The following is an 18,999-nucleotide window of genomic DNA, read 5'->3' on the forward strand; positions in this document are numbered from 1 at the left end:
TGTATCATCGTTTTTAAAACTTTTTATCCGAAATTTGTAGCGCGGACACCCTACTAAAGGTCGGTGGACCGCCGTATGGGAAACAATGTCATAGACAAAGGTTAATTGATTGATTGACTCAAATTCAAATGAATTCAGAGTGCTAGAAAAGTATTAACGATCTGTTAAATGATTGTTAATATGTAAAATCTTTACTTCTTGAATAAATTCTAAAATTAATAGCTTCGCTTTTTTGGTTTTGGTTATGGGTTAAAAATAAAATAAATCTTTGTAAAAAAAATATTGTTATCATTATTGTTTTTGTTGAATTCACAACACTTTTGAAAATAATTCTAAAGAAATCCATCTGGCTTCATTTGATTTCTTTTTACATAGTTAAATTGGAAATTTTTCGGAGGAGCAGTTTATTATAATTTAACTTATGTGATTTGTTGGCTTTTCCCCCCACTGACTCGTACTACATATTGAGGAGAGAAAAGTGCTTAAATTAAAAATATTTCTGGCAAAAAAAAGTTATTTTTGCAGATGGTATAACTGAAATAATTTGAACCTAAGGCGATCAAGAGAAAGGCTAGTGGTTAGAAAACCGATATTGACTTGCAGAAAATTTGGTTTTTAGTTCTGGACGAACTTCTAGCTCCTAAAAATAAGTTGACTCTCTAAGTGCTCAGTACTCTTAAGTGTAAAGAGCTAGCCAAGCCAAAAAGCTGGTCAGCTAAGAAACCAGGCTGTTTTTATTCTGTTTTAATAAAAAGTTTCTACAAATGAATTTCTTTACCAAAAGCAATATTTTTTGTGCTTTTCGTGTAATGACTTGTGTTTAAATCTTTACATTTTGTTGTAATAATTTTAGGTAAGATGTCTTTTAAATATCTGGGGTGTAATGTTGTTCCTACGTCTCTCGTGGGTCACAGGCCAAGCTGGTATTGGTAAGTAAAAGATACTAATAGTAATTTCGTCCTTAAATATTAAATTAAGAAATGAATTATACGCTCACTAAATGTTTACCATCGTAACAGTTTGGAAGATTTTTTAAAAATATTTTTATACAATGGATGCGAATTTTTTTTACACATTTCAGAAGAATGGTACTTTATTTATTTAACATTAATTTATGGCAAAAAGATATTAATTCAATGTTCAACTTTTCTCTTTTCTCCACTAAACTTTCTACTTGTTAGCAAGAAACCTTAGGATTGCCATACAGCTTTCATCGTATGGCACAGAATACTTGGTGGAGTGACTGTCGATCGTTGGACAACAAAGAGGAAAGTCCTTCCCTGGAAGCCAGCTCAGCTTATAACCCTCCCTTTGCAACTCAGTCTTTTTGATAGGATCAAGTTTTGAGTAAAATTGTAAATTTGATTTCAGTTCAAAAATATAATCAGTGTGTCATGATTTCCAACTGCTTTTACCAATGTTCTTACCAAAAAGGAAGATGCGTTTAGTATTGCAGTTCTGAAAAAGTTAGTCCACCGAATAATATCTTAGTGTTAGGCACATGATGCCATTTGGACATACAAATTTGATGATTACTCTAAAACACATGCCGATGTTATTATTATTATTTTTTTATATTACCTTTTTCTGTTGTTGTTGTTTTGTTAGGTCTTTGTGAAACCAGGTTTGCTAGTGGCAACTTGGAACCGACAATCTTCAAAGTAAATATCATAATATATTCCACAACTTACTTTTTTCTCTCTTCTTCAGGCCTCGCCTGCGTCATCGTTTCCTTAGCAACTGTGGTAACTGTCCTCACAACACTTTCTATGTCTGCGATTTGTACAAATGGAGAAGTCAAAGGAGGTGAGGTTCTTACATGACATTGTTAAAGTATAATAGAAACTCACTCTTCTAGCGAACAATATTTTTTTAATGATAAATGGGTGGTAATTGCGAATAAACTGAATATTAATGAGCTAATTATGAGCCGCAAGAAAATTTTTACTTCAGATTTTATGTCCAACAGTAGCAGTAAGGCATCTTTGACATAAAAATTACATTGTCACTAATTGATATGCTGCTAATTAAAACGGAAGATTTTAGACAAAATTGAGAAGCGCGGCATGTTGTTAATCTTTGTATTAAAATTAAAGGTTAAATAGCGTACAAGTAATCATCACGTACGTGAAATTAATGTACCTAAAGGAATCAACAATTCTTGACTGCTCGAAAAATATGTGGATTAAAATCTGTGCATTTGATAAAATAAGATGATTGTTTTTTTGTTTGTAACGCGCGTATTGGGAAAACTCTAATACCTAGGATCATGACATTTTTGCATACGGGTGTAGTTTTAACCGGAGTTCTTGTCGGAATTTTTAATAAATTAAAATTCAAAAGAAAGGATTTTTTGGAAATAGAGCAATTTTCATATTTTTGGAACGTTATGAAATACTATTTAAAACACGATTGCTATGAGTTTATGTCACTGGTTCGCATAACAGTTGACAGATTTAACCAAGTTACCTCCAAACGATCGCGAAATCCATAAACCGAGAAATACTAATCCATCGTCGACGACAGCTGCTTAGTAAGACACAGCCCGTTGATAAAACAATGAACGGTGGAAAAAATCAACAAATTATAGAAAAAAGCCTGAAAAAGTTTGGTAAAAAAAATTAAACTTTTGTACATGAAAAGAAATTTTGTTTCTCACAGCAAATTGGGAAACAATGTTATCTTTGTCCTAATTAAATATTTGTAACGAGCTACAATGTTATGAAAAATATAAACTTCAATAAAGATTGTAATTTTATTTTTTAGCTTCACGTTATTTGTAACATTTTAAAACTTTGTCAAAGGACTCATCCACTTGGTTTCCTTATAATTTTGGAATGTTTATTTAGATATTTGAATATAAGTAATAAGTAACAGATTACATTTTTGTATCAGCGGTACAATCTCTCTGTGGAGTAGAGTATACCAGTGTAATCTGTATAATTTATATTTTTTAATAGTTTAATTGAGTAGAGAGATGCTTTCATGTAGAGTTTTAATAAAAGCAAAAAGCTTGCTAGAAACTAAAATTATTTAGCTGTAAAAATTTCAAAAAAATACGTTATATTCTTAGTTTGTAAGCGCTTCTGCTTTATAACAAAACATTTTTAAAAAATTATCAGCAAAATGTAAAGAAAAGTGATTTACTGTCTGGAGAACAAAGAGTAGTGAAAATGTTAAAGGGCAGTAATGCCAAAAGACATAACATAATAAGTGTAGAATTGGAAATGAGGTATAGTATAGAAATAAAAGTGCAGAAATAATAAAAATATGCTTTGCTAGTTTAGATAAGTAAATAGGTTTATTTGAGTTGAAAAAAAAGTTGACAGTTTTATTAAAGCAAGTACGAAAATGACCATCGAAAACCGTCAAAAGCAGAAACAAGTCAAGAGTAAAATCACGTAAATTTCGTTTTTTTTTTTTTTTTTTTTCACTTGTTCACTTGGCTTGTTTTGTAATAGAATTGTCTTAAGAATGATATAAAAGGGTTTACTACACTGCAAATAATTTCTGTATAAATATGTCAAAAAAAACTGAGAATATATTAAAATTTCGTAAATACTCCTTCAAATGCAACGAAGTTAGTGTCTTGATAACATTTAGCAGTAAATTACCTTCATAAAACAGGTCTAACAAGACATTATTATACAATAGTCAATAACCGAGATGGAGGCAGTAGTAGACACTACTACTACCTTAAACACACCACAACAGTCTCCAGATCGCTTATTGATTATTCCAGACTGATGAGTCCATAATAAAGATGAAACTAAACGTCTGGACGATTGGACTACTGACTTAGATGTCAGTATATTATATTGTAGAGTCTTGATTAGTTTCATGAAAAACTAATATTTTTTCCTTGCTTCGTAAAAATGCAGAAAAAACTCAAGAATCTCTGCTAAATCCCGCAAGTACTCGTTTAAAAAACGCGGATCGTGTTTCTTGCTTACAGTTTCACAGCAAAATGCTTTTTTTTCCGTACTGTAAATATTGGTTCAAAAAATACAGGGGAGAATCAGTAGTACTACGAGTACTTGTTCAAAAGTTCTGGATCAAGCTTGTTCAATAACTGTTTCATAAATAAGTGCGTCTGTTTTTGTACCATCCTATGTATGCTAAATATGCATTTTTATCTACCAGTGTGAAAAAAAAGCTCAACTTATATGAGAAGTTAGTTACTCCCAGTTCTACTATGGCCACACCAGGCTGATAATCGCCTTAAAAGGAGTCGCAATTCTGTCTAAGTGAAGGCAGGAGACGGTGAATCCTTGAAACAATATGAAACCTTGTATGTTTTAATCTACAAAACCTCAGACATTTTATTGCTTATTAAAGAGTCTAAACGTGTTTTTTCTGATATTTTACGGAGTCTTGGTTCTTTTATTTGTGTAAATTTAGTCTTTCGTAGTAATTTTATTTATCTGCCTCTTATCAAATCACACACATATTCGAGAACATGTGACAGAAAACTATTAAACTCGAAATGGTTGCTTCAAGATGGTTTAGAAATTATGACAGAACCGAAATCGTTGAGTACTATGTTCTGTACCTAATTGCTTCAAAATATGATTATTTCGCTGTAATAATGGCGTATTATAAAACATCATGTTAACAAGTCTCCCAAATAAACCATGCTGTTAAGAAAAAAAATCTCAGAACTGTTCAGTTAAATTTCATATACAGTAGATCCTCCTTTTACATGGGTTAATTTTGCGCCGATTCGATTACACGTGGTTTAAGATTTGACACCTTTGTTTTATTTTGCGCGGATGCATTTTGATTTTTCGCGGATGCGGCATCGCAAACGATAAAATTTTCTACTCTTTTAGAATCCAAACTCCTGAGACTGCTGATAACAAGTAATAAATTGCATTTTGGCTTGATAATAAGTGAGCTCGGGCTACTGGAGATATTTTTTGCAAGTGGTTCCAGAACTCTTTCTAGACAAAAACTTATTTAACTCACGCAATTCAGAGCTCACCAACATTAATGACACACAGCCATAAGCTTTCACATAGAAAATTTTGAGCCATTTCTTGACAATGGCAAATGATCATTCTCTCATCCCCACCTGACTTTTCACTTTTGATTCCTCAGGCTTCTTGATATTTTTTTCCCCCGTAATATTTGCTCACGCTTTGCCGCTTTGTTTCTTGTCATTTTCTTTTTGTTTACCAGCCATTCTTACTCTGCTTTAAAGTGAGGGAACATCCCGTCATGGAAATGACGCAAGTGATAATGTATGTGTTCATGTTCTACAAAGAACTGCAGAAAACATAGTTAATGACTGCATAATGTGTATCATAAACAACTTTTTTAAAAACATTAAGTTAATTCATGTTTTCTATATGCACATTGTGGATGTGTATCGGAATAAGTACACATTAAAGTTATAATATATATATTTGCCTATTACTAGAATGAAGCATTTTTTCCATCTATGGAACCTGAACCCTATTTAAAAACTATTAATAAGTCTTAATTAACGCAGCATTTCCGTTGAATGTAACCCCCGCGTAAAACGAGGGCCTAACTATTCTGTATGTTCAAAGTAAAAGCACTTATGACACCAAACAAAACTTCTAACTTCGATCATGACTTGATGATTATTCAATGATTGAATTTTAGCGGAATAAGTCACTCATATTGGCATCCTTTCCTTTCAGGTGGGACGTATTACATGATATCAAGAAGTCTTGGACCTGAATTTGGTGGATCCATTGGCTTCATTTTCGCCGTTGCCAACGCAGTCGCCGTCGCTATGTACGTAGTGGGCTTTGCAGAGACTTTCAGGGTCCTTCTCATTGTGAGTTTTGGGGCCTTCCTACAGTACCAATAAAAAAACTGTTTGTAACATCATGATATGGTCTGTAAAAAATTACTAATGACAAAAAAAAACTGAAAAATATGTAGATTAATGGAAAAAACGTTGTGGGTTTTTTTTTTTCCATTTAGCTAACGTCATATGAGGTAGTAAGAAGCAAAGGGATGCAAGTGGCAAAATTAAAAATTTGGAGATAACCAGTACAAATCGTAGGTGAACCCCTTCTCTGTCTTGGGGCAAGAGATAATGCTAGTAGCCCTGGTAGGTGCTGCTGTACAGCATGATTTAGAAAAAAAAAAGAATCAATGAAAAACTACCTAGGACGTAATCTTTATAAGCGTTTTACACAAAACTTGAAAATGTCCACTTACATCCCTTTGCCTCATAATGGTTTTAAATGAATATGTACTGTATTTCAAATGATTTCCGACATCTTATGTAATGTATCTGTTGCAACGATAATTTTAAGTGAACTGTATTTCATAACAAGAAGCTAAGGTGAATCTTTCATATAAACCCTTTCTATTTTCAGTGTATACTACATGAGTCTAAATAATCATGAGATACCAACCAATATAGCTGTTGAAACACAAAAGATCCCAATGCTCTGTATTATGCTCATGTTACGAACTACACCAAAAAGTCCTACTATCGATCTTTAGGGTCTTTTAATTGGAGCGAGATGTTAGCGATCTGAGGTAGACATTTTGTTTTTTCGACGTCTGTCTAATGTGTTACGTATTATTCAGTCTCAAATCACCATGACATGACACACGATTGAGCAGCACGTCCAAATGATAAAATTTTATTGTAAAAATGAGTGTTCTATTGTAAGAACGTTGCGCGCCATGCGCTCGTTCTCTTCACAGTCACATATAAGACATCGGTGAAGCCATCATGTCAAAAGTGAGCGCTAGAGAACGATGACAACAGATCTCTTTTGATCCAAACTGAACGATTTGAACATAGGCGACTTGTGGTTCCAGCTGGACGGTGCTATGTGTCACACAGCGGACGCCACGTTGCACATTCTGCATGAACGATGTGAAGGTCGTGCAATTTGACTCAGCTAGATTTTTTCTTGTAGTGTTTCCTGAAACCACAAATAAGCCGCAACCGATCGATACATTTAAAGCCCACATGACCCAGGTTATCGTTCAAGTTAAGCCGGATTTATGCAGCTGAGTTATTGAAAATCGGACTACTCTGATGCATGCCATCGTGAGAAGTTGTAGTAGAATTTTTAACGATGTTATATTCCATACAAAATGGCATGCATGGGATTTTAAAATAAAATAGAAATTTTGTGAATACCTCACACACAGCTTCCATTTCAGCATCTACCCGCTCTTATTGAAAGACCCTTTAGAAAGAAGTTCAGCTATGGTAGTAAACAAAAGAACGCTGGGTTCTTATTCTATGAGTTGAGATGCTGTGCGTAATCTCGCAGACGAATTTACAGTTTTTGGAAGTTCAAGGCTAGGAAAAGCCATAACAGCTTCTGTATATGACCAATTATTCTCGTTTTGTAAGTTTCTACAAAATCCACCTCAAGTGAACGTGAACATGAGAACCACACAGTGGCAATAGACTAAGTTCACTTTTGTTTCTGAAAGATGCAGAAAATTCTATTTACAGCCATAGTAGACCAAGTGAGCTGCACATTTTCTGCTGAATTAGTTCGCTATGGAATAAAAAGACTATTTCGGACAGAAAACTTTGCTGCACCTTGTGCTGTCTTTTAAAACAGAAATGTACTTAACTGTTACAGTTGCGGGTTCTTTTGTTGCTGTCTTGTTTAAATTTGTCTTAACATAATTAATAACTCTGCGCGGCAAGAAAAAAATCTCACAATTAAGCTTCTGACACGATTATTGCTAATTATTGTCTAAAATGACCCTTGAATCCAAATGTGACCACCGTTTTCTCTCATCATGTCTCACTCTTTAAAAATGCCCCCTCCTTCTTTTTTTTCTTTCAATTTTCCAGTTTTATAGCCTTTTTTCTTTCGTTTTTTTTACTTTTTTTTTTTTTTTTTTGAAGGTAGAAGGTGCGTTATGTTAACTATTAACACTCTTTTGAGAAGCAAAAAAGGCACAAAGTTCAGAAGCATAAACACTCAGTTGTGGAGCACTCAGTTGTGGTTGAACAGTGCTCTTGGGAGACTCATGGGGTTACCCCCTCCCCAAGTATTTGAAAAATCATCAAAACCGTTCTTTTTTTTTTCTAGAGGTTTGTTTTCACTTATTGTTTGGTGTAAAACCAGAGTATCAGACTCACCTCTATGACCCCCCATATCCGAAAAGAATTTAACTCTGTAAAAAAAAATTTTAAGATATTTTAAACATCGTGTGTTTCATAGTCAGAGTCGCAACGCAGATCTTCAGTAAAGACGCTCTCCGTATAATTCAATTTGCATTCACAGACATAATTAAGATTAAAAATGAACTTAGGTATGGGCTTATAACGTAGCCAGTAACGTGCATAGTATTTATATTTTCTGGTACACACTACCCTCTTTTTTTATCACTTCTTGACAGAGTGAAAAACAATGGGAAACGTGCATTTGCAGAAATATAAATATATGCATTAATGATGTGTTATAAACATAAATTGATTTTTAACCATAATTATGTCTGAATGTAAGTTGAATAATATGGGAAAGTTCTTTGCTGGAGATCTGAGATGCGACTTTGGAAGCATGACATGTTGCATAGTCAATGTTTTTTTTTTTAATTATTTAATTTTACAAACATAGTGAAAACTTTTTCAGGATGGCTCATATAGGCTCATAGGATTGAGTCCTATGCTATGGTTTTATGCCAAGAAATAAGAGACAAAAAATTTAAAACAAACCAATTGGAGGAAAAAAAAAGTCTTAATGATTTTTCAAACATTTTACGGGGAAAGCATCTTCGAATGGGGGGATGCGTTTCCGAACTATCTCGCAGTGGTCAAGCTTTTGAACATTGCCACTCTCTATAATTTCAAAACAATATAAATTGTTTAGATAATGTTCCCTTCTCCTCGAAATAAAAATGTCCGTGAAACTGTCAAAATCTGAGAAAAAATTGGAGCACAACACTTCCAAAAAGTGGAACGTGGTGGGGGGAATGACTATATTTGAATTCAGGGGGCCATTTTCTATTAGAATCGGCAAAAATTGTGTCAAAAACATTTTTATTAATTTATTTTATTTCATTTATTTTGTTTTATTTATTTATTTATTTATTGTAAGACGATGAAGAAAATATTCATTGCATTTTGAGAGTTTGAAGTACAGTTTGTGAGATTGAATAAATATATCATACGCAAAATTAATCTGACCATTTATCTGCAAAAAATGTCGGTAGTGATAACGTTAAAAGAAACGAAAAAAAGTAACTTTTCTTTATGTAGTCTGAAAGTAACGATTTTGTTATTGAGTAATTCTTCTAAAAACAGAAATAACATAAATATTTTTACTTCATTTACTCTATCCAATCTCAAAATAAAACTTCCAATAAAATGTTTTCAATTCTAGGAGTATGAGGTCGTACTCTTCGAACGTGCCATCGACGACATTAGAGTGATCAGCTGCATTACTGTCGTCGTTCTATTGGGAATCGCCATTATCGGGACAGAATGGGAGACAAAGGTATGTAACAATGTCTTAACATTGGTACCATATAATTCAAAAGTTCTTATAAAAATGAGTTTTATTTTCCCTATTTTCGTATGATATTTGCAAGAGATCAATACAGTGCTGTAGTTATTGGTATTTTCTTCAGAGTAATTAGGGCATTTACAAGCGTTTGTGTGTATACAGTTTGTGTACATACAGGCGGTTCGAGTTGAATCGCTTATCGATGTAGTGTTAGATAAACAGGGTTCAACTAGTTGAAAACGATATATACATTCTACCTTGGGAAGGTAAACTGCAGTGCCAGCAAATTTTTAATTTTTCATTTCTTTTGCATTTTTGTGTGTACATTTGCTTTATTGTACAAGCTTGCTTTCTTCGTTTCCGCTGGAAATAAAACGCGAAAAGAACGTCCTATTCCAACACTACTTCTGTTTTGTGAGGAATCAAAATCACGTTCCGTTAAATACCTAAGAAACTCATTTTTGGTAGATGCTGCCGTTTATCTGCCCACGGAAATATTGTTCTTTGTCGGAAGCTCTGGATTTTTTTTCCTTCATAATCACCCGAGATGCCGGAAGTTACAACTTTTCCAAGATAGCAAGTTTTGGGAGTTAGCTGTATAGGAGCATCAGTTTTTTCTGCATGAGTCTGCAATTGAACGCACTACTTGCCAAGACGCGAAACTACGCTGCTTTTTTCTATCTACATTAGTGTTCATGTTATTAATTTCCTTTTTCCCAATTTACATTGTTCCCCGTCTGTATTCAAACCCTCCCTCATACTTTTTTTTAAACTTTTTAATCGTTTATTTTTTTACCCAAAAATTTAAACTGTAAAGAAGGCTACCCATGTCATTACTTTTCGGTCGGTCTCTGGGGACAAAACGCGGTTCTTGGGTTCGTAATTCGGTATTTCTCCTCCTTGTACAGCCTTGCCCAGTAGAACCTTTCCCAAGTAGGCACTATGATGACTCTTAAAGCTCAAATAGTTCAAATAGAACTATCAGTACTGTCAACATTGTGAGGGTTTCTGTAGGAACAGCTAACAGAAGTCATGTTCGCATTCCTTACCCCAAAATAATCAACGTGGGCAGACTCGTGTGGCAGACAGAAGTGTGGGCGGAAGTTAAAACTGAAAGTGAGAGATGCTGTCAGATATTAATACATACTTTGCAGGCTCGACATTTTGAATTTTTTCAGGGGGAGAGAAGGGAAAAGGTAAATCACGAGACTAGTGCTATGACAATCAAAAGGAAGATAATTTAAACCCGCGCGATGTAAAAGCTGGACAAGCAATTGCTTATTGCAGAAAAAACCATTAACGTTAAAAAGAGCTTTGCGTACAAAAAAAAATGTTTATAAAGGTTATTTTTTGAGAGGCAGAGAACTTGAAATGGAAATAAAACACACAAAAAATGTCTTCAATGTTTGCGTAATTTGCTTTATTTGGAAGATCATTTTATGACATTGATGTTTGAATATGATTTCGCGCATGTGACTACCGTGGCTGGCACGTACATGACGTAACCTTGTGGTCCAGTTTTCACACATTTCTCGCATTAGATCTGGTTGAATGTCGGCAATAATGCGCTGAATGTTAGCTTCCAAGAGCTGAATCGTTCCTGGTTTATCAGCACTGACAAGGGACTTTACATATTTCAGAGGACATAACCCAAAGGTGTCAAATAGAAAGACCGATTAGGCAAGTTAACAGGTCCATTTAAGGATATTATTCTTTCGTCAAATGTTACTTTAATGTAACTAAGTGTGTTAATGTAACCAAGAAAGCATGGGTTCGATTGCAAGAAATAAATGTCTGTGACACTTATTTCTTGAAATCGAATCACGAGAAAGTTAGTAATCTTGTCTCGGTACAAATCACCGTTGACTTTAACAATCTAACCTTCAGCATTTCAGAATACATATGGACCAATAATTCCACTTGTCCATAAGAACCCACTTTGTGATTTGGCGCCCTTGGATTGTTTTCTCAAGGGATATGTGAAGTCCCTTGCCTACGCTGATAAACCAGGAAATCATGGTGGTATTCTAAATTACGTTGATTTCGGTGTCACAGAGCAGAACACCTTCCCCTAGATATGCATGCATCCAACGATATCAGTATTGACCTGTTAGACATTGATAGTCCAGAGGAAATTGGGTTACAGACACAGACAGATGGACACAGAAATTAATAGTATAGACTATCAGTTATGTCCTACGTAATGAGCAGAAATATAAAAATATTTCGAAACAATGGTAATCTGTTAGTCTGTTACGATGACTTTTTGCAGATATAAATATTACTATTATAATAATGATATATAATTACTAATGTTGAATATTTTGCAGAAAATACAATCTTTACCTCATTCCCGCCTTCGTACGCAATGTACAACCACAAGTTGAATAAATTTTTATAGCTTATTTAAATCAGCAAACAGCTTTCACTTCTTTGATTGAATATCTGTTAGGTTTAATTGTCCATATTGTCGCCTCAGAGTAACAGGAGAACATCTAATTCCAGGAATATACCGTAAGATATCTTACTGTTGCTTTGAGGCTATGATATGTAAAATGCGTATAATGTGGAAACAACTGTTACTTATTCTGCACGTTTTAACTACTACTATGATATAATTACATGTTGTATGATAAATCTATTAACAAAAAAATTTGGAAATATTTTGATTTTATTTACACATTTTAAGTTAAGACATTTTCAATTTTAGGCACAAATAGTTCTCCTTCTAATCCTGCTGGCAGCAATGGCTGACTTCCTAGTAGGCGCTTGCTTCAAACCTACCGAAGAACAAATATCTAAAGGTTTTATGGGATTTAATGGTAACATTTTCAAAAAAACATTTTGACTTTTCATTTATGTATGTCGATAAAATAATTATAATATGTCATTCAAATTTCTGAACGTTTTTACGTATTTATTTAGAATAATGTGAGCAATGGTGTTTGCTTTTTGACTCAAAGTCGGCCGAATCGTACCAGAATAGAATTGAACTTCTGGCACAGGCATGGCAAAAAAAAAAAGTTCTTAGAACCGAAAATCAACACAAAAAAATTTAACCCTTTTCCATGGGTCATATTATTGTATTGCAAAGCACTCATCTGTGATACTTGAACTGTGTAAAGAAAATTTGAATGAAGATGTAGTAAAGTTTTGAATACTACCACTAGAGGGCTCCAGAACCGTACTGTCTTGCCTGTGTTGTTATGCATCAGTTATACGCGGATATATCTGCATCAGTTTTAGCGGAAAGGCTACCATAGAACGCAAGATTTTTTTGCATTCCTCTTGATAAAGTCCCCTGATCTCACACCCCGCATTTATTTTCTTTTGATGACTCGTGAAAGATGCTGTTTGCGTAACACTTTTTCCGACAGATTTAAATGACCTACGAAACCTTACCTCAGTGGCTGTGAACTCAATGATGCAAGACATTCGTCATTGAGTGTGGTATGTATTTGGTTACTGTCTTGATATTGTGCATGATGCCGTGGGAGAGCAGATTGAACACCTGTAAACTTCCATTTGTGTATAATCACAAATAATTTACAGAATTCAAGTGCAACGTATTGTGCGGGAAGCATAGCAATTTCGAATTGTGTCCATCTTTTTTAACCACCATGTACACTGCCCTCATTTGACGAAAGAAATGATTGAAAGTTAACAAAAGTTAATGGAGTAGAAAATCAAAACAGAAAAGTTTTATCAAAGCTTCTACTTGTATTTGCGGCCAACTATTATGCTGTCTCTTTTCATAGGGGAAGCTGCTGTACCCACGGACAAAATTTACTTTTCAATTTTTGCTGGTCTCTGGGAATAGATAATCGATCGGAAAAAATTTCTGGTAGAATCTACAACTTATCAGCTAATTTGGCAATTTTTGTCAAGTGAAAATCTCAAAACTTTCAACCTCAAAAAAAATTTCATAAAAACCATCTTTTTTGTCCTTGGGTACAACAACTCGTTCACCCCGCGGACAGGTGCTTTGTACCCACGGACATTTAAAAAAAAAAAAATATATAAATATGTCTGAGGAACTCAATTACACTCAATACATTTTCATAAGCCATTTTATATTGAAATACTTCAAACATCCATTGAAAATAATATTAAATAAAATCTCCAACAGAAATAAAACTTTGAAAATTAATTGAAGGTATTTTCCTTTTTTTTAATTTTCCTTAATCTTTAACATCAGTGAATTCTTTAAAAAAGTTATTAGTCTTAAGAGAGTTAATGATGTTATGAATAATTAAGCAAAAAAATAACTAGATTCATGACAGTATGGCTCTCTATGTATCTACATAACAACTTCAATTTATATGCAAATTGAAACCTTTAACCAAAATCATCCCACCACAAAAACACTCAGTTTAGATTAAGCAAACAAAAATCTAGAAAAGTTGACTTCTAATGAAAACAGGTGGGATTGACGAGTTGTAGATCCTGCAACAGGTAGGAGTTACTTCAACACCAATATAATATCTATAACTTCAAGCCCTACTTCAAATTCATCATCATTGTTGAAAGCAAATTTCGGACGTTGATGACAAGGCACTATTTTGAGGCACTTCCACATTGTAAGAAGACTCATGTGTGACCCAAGGAGACTAAAAATTGCTTTCCGTGGGTACACATGGTTGTGTGTCCTTGGGTACAAATGTATGCCATTTTGGTTTTGCAAGGCAGTCACATCGACAGGACCACAGTTTTACAACATTAAAAATCAGAAACAAAACCTGCAAAATGTAGGGAATCATGATACCTGCAACGAAAATGAATAATACACTCCACGACGGACGAAAAAAAAAGAAATTTCTCATGTTTTTTTTTACTTAGACACAGCTAAAACCAAAAATATGTGATAGAATCTTAAATGTTCGTTTGATGGCGTTGAAACTTCATGGGGTACTGGAGAGGGCTGTGACACACACATTGAACCCCAATGAGGATCTCTATCGACGATACCCGGAATTTCCCAACCAACGTCCGTAGGTACAACCGTCCGTAGGTACAGTATCTTCCCCTACTTTCTATCTTTTCTGGAGATTTTCAACTAGGCATTCATCATTATCCTTGTTATTTCTGTGATGCTTCAAGAAAAGTTTATATATAATCTTAAGGTTTTTTTTTTTAGCTACTCTTGCTTTGGAGAACTTGGGTCCTCACTTCACAGAAGAGGAAGGTTTCTTCACTGTCTTTTCCGTTTTCTTTCCTGCAGCAACTGGAATCACAGCCGGTGCCAACATCTCTGGAGATCTGAGAGTAAGCACAGAGAAGAAAATAATTAATTATATACAACTTGCACGTAAATTGTGTGTTAATGAACAAACACAAAAATCTAATGAATGCTTCGGCCAAATCGTATGTAACTCAAACAGGAGTTTTCGGAAAACAAATGTTCCACCACTTGGCGAGATATCACCAAGTTGGCGACCAATTCTAAGCTGAAAATGAGATGCCAAATACAGTGTCAGTTTGATAATATTGGCATTATTCAGTCAGGTTTACGCACAAACAGCATTGAAACAGTCGAAATATGTAAACGAATTTGCGTCTGATTCATAGTGGTACGTTGTGTGCGTAACTTCAGTTGGATGTTGAAGTTAAATTCAAGGTTCAGTCAAGCTGAAGCGGCGCTAAGGTGCTGGAAAAAGCTGACTCTCCCCTCACTACGAAATTCGTACATTTACAGTGTAGCTGTTGTGTACTTGAAAAACAAAAACAATTTCATACCTGCATTTTTAACAATAATCCTTAAAATGGTTATGATGTGAAATGTGTGTGAAGGGGAGAGAGAAAAAGGGAAGAAAAGAGGGGAAATAGGGAGGGAATTTTGTGCCATTTCGGTACCCTTAAAATTACATTGTTAAAGATTCAGGACATTTTAAAAGTGAATATTACTGTAAAATGGAGTGTTTACGGCACAGAATATTTGCACTGTAAATTTAACCAAATAATCACGTGACTTGTGTAACGAAGCATATAAATCTCTATTCTTGTTTTCTCATCAAGCCCCAATCGGTGTAGGGGTTAAAGAATCTGTTTGTGGAATGCTTTCGAACATCGCTGCTTTCATCTCGTCTGCCTCTACTTACTTAGCACTACTTCCCAAAGCACTCTGTTGTTGTTATTTCTACCGTAAAATTTTACAGTAAAATAGGATTTTACGGTAAAAAGTACTGGCAACATGGATGCCAGCACTTTTTACCGTAAAATTAAAAAAAAAAATAGCGACATGGTGCCCAGATTCATGGACATGTGGGACTTGGCATTAATCTAGATATACAGTGGACTCTCTCCATGTGAACAGTTCTTAATGAGAACACTCTGATATTCTGAACACATTTTGATGGTCCTGACTAATACATTTATGCATTATCCATTTTCCCTCTACAAAGAACACTCCCATAATCTGAACACTTGTGTTCGGCCTCATGCGTTCAGAACAGAGAGAATCTACTGTAGTCTCAAAAATGATTTCAATAATGTTTTAAAAAAATGATCCGTTCCTTTTCCTCCGCCAGGATCCGCAAAAGGCCATTCCAAAAGGCACGCTGTGGGCCATCTTCATCACAACGATCTCTTATCTTTTGTTTATTGTGGTGTGTGGCAGCGCCGTTCTTCTTGAAGCAAATGGAGAGATGGAGTTTGTCATTAACGGAACCCTAGACCTACTGCGAAACTGCACAATAGGGAACAAGACTGAATGCGAATATGGATTAATTCGAGATTACCAGGTAATTACATTACCCAGTTTTCATTGCTATATTACGCTTCTAATATTCATTTTATATTTGTTACTATAGCGGCTTTGAACGGTGTTGCGCGGTCTACCTCGAAAATGTGTATCAAGTGGCGCGTGTTCAACAGTCAGGCTTAAATAAAAGAAAAAAAGGTAACATTTCCTGTTAATGTGTATGGGGGGCTTTCGTTGCCTGTAGGGGGGCTAAGACTCCCCTATGTGATTCTTGAGCATCAAAGGACATCTGTGCCAAATTTGGCAAAGATCCGACGTAAAATGGATTTGGATAAGGAACATACGAACACAAACACACTCACACACAATACCATTTTTATATTTTCTGGATCCTATTCAGCACGAAGGTCAAGCTTGCACTTTTTATATGGTGGTTCGGAAGTGACATTTTGTGTAGTTATGGACAAATATTTGTTGTACACACTTTCCTTGAAGTCTCAAGAGTCGGTGTATACACCGTCCATGTTATAAACGAAGCTGAATTTCGCGCCATCCTCTCGTACATAATTTGTATTGTGTACTTTCTGCCTAGCCTCCAAAGAGTCCCGATGTAACTACTGCACCTGAAAATGTTCTCTGGGGTTTCATATAACCACTAGAAAGAAACGCTCGATATCACAAAATGCAATAATTAAAAACAGCTGTGGAATACGTAAGTACAACTATTTTAGATAAGTACAACTGTTTAATACTTTTTTATATAATGACAGGTAGCTAGTCAACTATTTTAATCATTTATAACTTCATATTTGATTGGCAACTGTACCAAACCGCAATTAGTTAAGCTTACCCGCTTTGTTCTCCCTGGTAGGGCAAAGTGGGTTTTTCGAGTGTTTGTAATACTTGTTAATAAATAAATATTGGGTTTGAAATAATACAAAAATCACTTTTTATTTCGAAGTTCAAGAACTCTGCTAGGAAATAAAACCGAAATTGTTGCGATAAAAATCCAAAAACTACAATTTTCGAGCGTTCTTCGAAAACCTACCCGCTTTGGGCCACCCTCGCCTATGCCTGATATCCAGGCACATTTCTGACACGTTGTTCCGAATCACCCTGTAGATACCTTCAGAATTAATTGCATTACGCACAGGTATGGTATTATGTCATTTTTTACGCTAATGCGCTGAGACAAAAAAAATAAAGGTATTTGGGGCCTTTGTAGAGTACATGCAACAATGGTACATCTGTTACCATTAGAATTGCTTATTAGACTCCCCGTCGTGGGACGGTCCTGTGATGTCACTGTTGTGTCTCCAACAGGTTGCAGCAACTTACGAATGTCAGTGCGCAACGATATGACGTTGCAGTGACGTCTTCACAAGGGTACAAAATGACCGGTCGCAAAATTAGTTGTTGCAGCGACGTCGCTGGGACGTAACATGAAATAAGTCGCACTTCTTGACCGTGATCATTGAGACCCGCAGTGACATCGCAATTACTTTGCTGTGACATATCGCATATTAGGCAGTGAGAAGCTAAAGGATGTAAGTGGATATTTTCAAGATTTGAGTGAAACGCGTTTAAAGATAAGGTCCTAGGTACTTTCATTAAAAAGTTTTTTTTTAATCATGCTGTATAACAGAACTTACCAGGGCTACTTGTACTATCTCTTCCCTCAAGAGAGAGGAGAGGTTCACCTACCATTTGTACCAGGTATCTCCAAGTTTTTAATTTTGCCACTTGCATCCCTCTGCAAGGGGGGGGAGGGTGTGCTCTGCTGATCCCACTGCCTCATATCATCTTGTCAAGTCTCCGTATGTTTCATACTCGTAATTTCTTCTGCTTCAAAAATATTTCAACGGCAACTGGATCATTTTGTGCGAGTGGAGAAATGTTTAACTGAAAATAATTTTTAGGTCATGGAAATGGTATCTGCCTTTTCTCCTATCATTTATGGCGGAATTTTTGCTGCTACTCTATCGTCAGCCTTAGCAAGTCTTGTTAGTGCTCCGAAAATATTTCAGGTACGTATCATTTATACATTACTGCTAATGTTTTCTTTCCTACTAGCGTATTTCGTCTAAGATATGCGAATATTTTTTTTAATTAAAATCTATCGTCCTTGCATTATTTAGAAACTGAACCATAGTGGTATGTGAGCACAGCACAGCCAGGCTGCGGGGTAGGGATCAATGCCCCACTCCCCTACCCTGTTCTTGATTTTAACTTATATTGCCAATCCTAATACAGTTGTTAAAGTACAGAGTGGCCCAAAAGTAGGTATACAGTAGGGTGGTTAAAAAAAAAAACACTTTTTTTCAGCTAGAGTCCAGGACACCCCCTATTTTTGTAGACTTACTAATAGTATTATGCTATAAACGTTTTTGTTTCTTACTCAAATTTTAAGAAGGTGCTCAATGATTCCTTAATTTAACATTAGCCGTATCATAGAAAATGACACAAATTTAGAAACATTTAATTTCCCCAGCTGTTTTTTTTTTTTTTTTTTTTTTTTTGTAAATGGTATTTTTTTTTTGCAATGTATATGTACATTACTAGTGTATATTATAATATACAGCATTGTTTTTTCAGTTCAATGTATTTTTTAATCCCCTCCCCATACTTATGAAGTTTGGGGAAAGGGATTGAGCACCCTCTTTCAGTTGAAATAGGAAGCAAAACTTCTTCCAATATATTACTATCCACAAAGCCTGAAAATATTGAGGGGTGTCCTGTTATCTAGGAGAAACTTTTTTTACATGTATTTTTGAGTCACCCTAGTGGGCAATTACATATACATAACTGATTGTGCCCATTCTTTTA

At 35.0% G+C, this 18,999-nt stretch overlaps 1 protein-coding gene across 1 annotated transcript in view; it reads left to right on the plus strand.

The window, feature by feature from the left end:
- Positions 1 to 18,999, plus strand: part of LOC129224756 (solute carrier family 12 member 2-like) — a 273,588-nt gene that overhangs the window by 205,972 nt on the left and 48,617 nt on the right. Inside the window, exons 3-10 of the mRNA XM_054859303.1 lie at positions 854 to 929; positions 1,711 to 1,806; positions 5,670 to 5,809; positions 9,351 to 9,464; positions 12,184 to 12,295; positions 14,611 to 14,738; positions 16,001 to 16,213; positions 18,093 to 18,200. Coding sequence (XP_054715278.1) covers positions 854 to 929; positions 1,711 to 1,806; positions 5,670 to 5,809; positions 9,351 to 9,464; positions 12,184 to 12,295; positions 14,611 to 14,738; positions 16,001 to 16,213; positions 18,093 to 18,200 — 987 coding nt within the window. The remainder of the gene's footprint in view (positions 1 to 853; positions 930 to 1,710; positions 1,807 to 5,669; positions 5,810 to 9,350; positions 9,465 to 12,183; positions 12,296 to 14,610; positions 14,739 to 16,000; positions 16,214 to 18,092; positions 18,201 to 18,999) is intronic.

The sequence above is a fragment of the Uloborus diversus genome, chromosome 6 (assembly GCF_026930045.1).
Source record: "Uloborus diversus isolate 005 chromosome 6, Udiv.v.3.1, whole genome shotgun sequence".
Lineage (NCBI taxonomy): Eukaryota > Metazoa > Arthropoda > Arachnida > Araneae > Uloboridae > Uloborus > Uloborus diversus.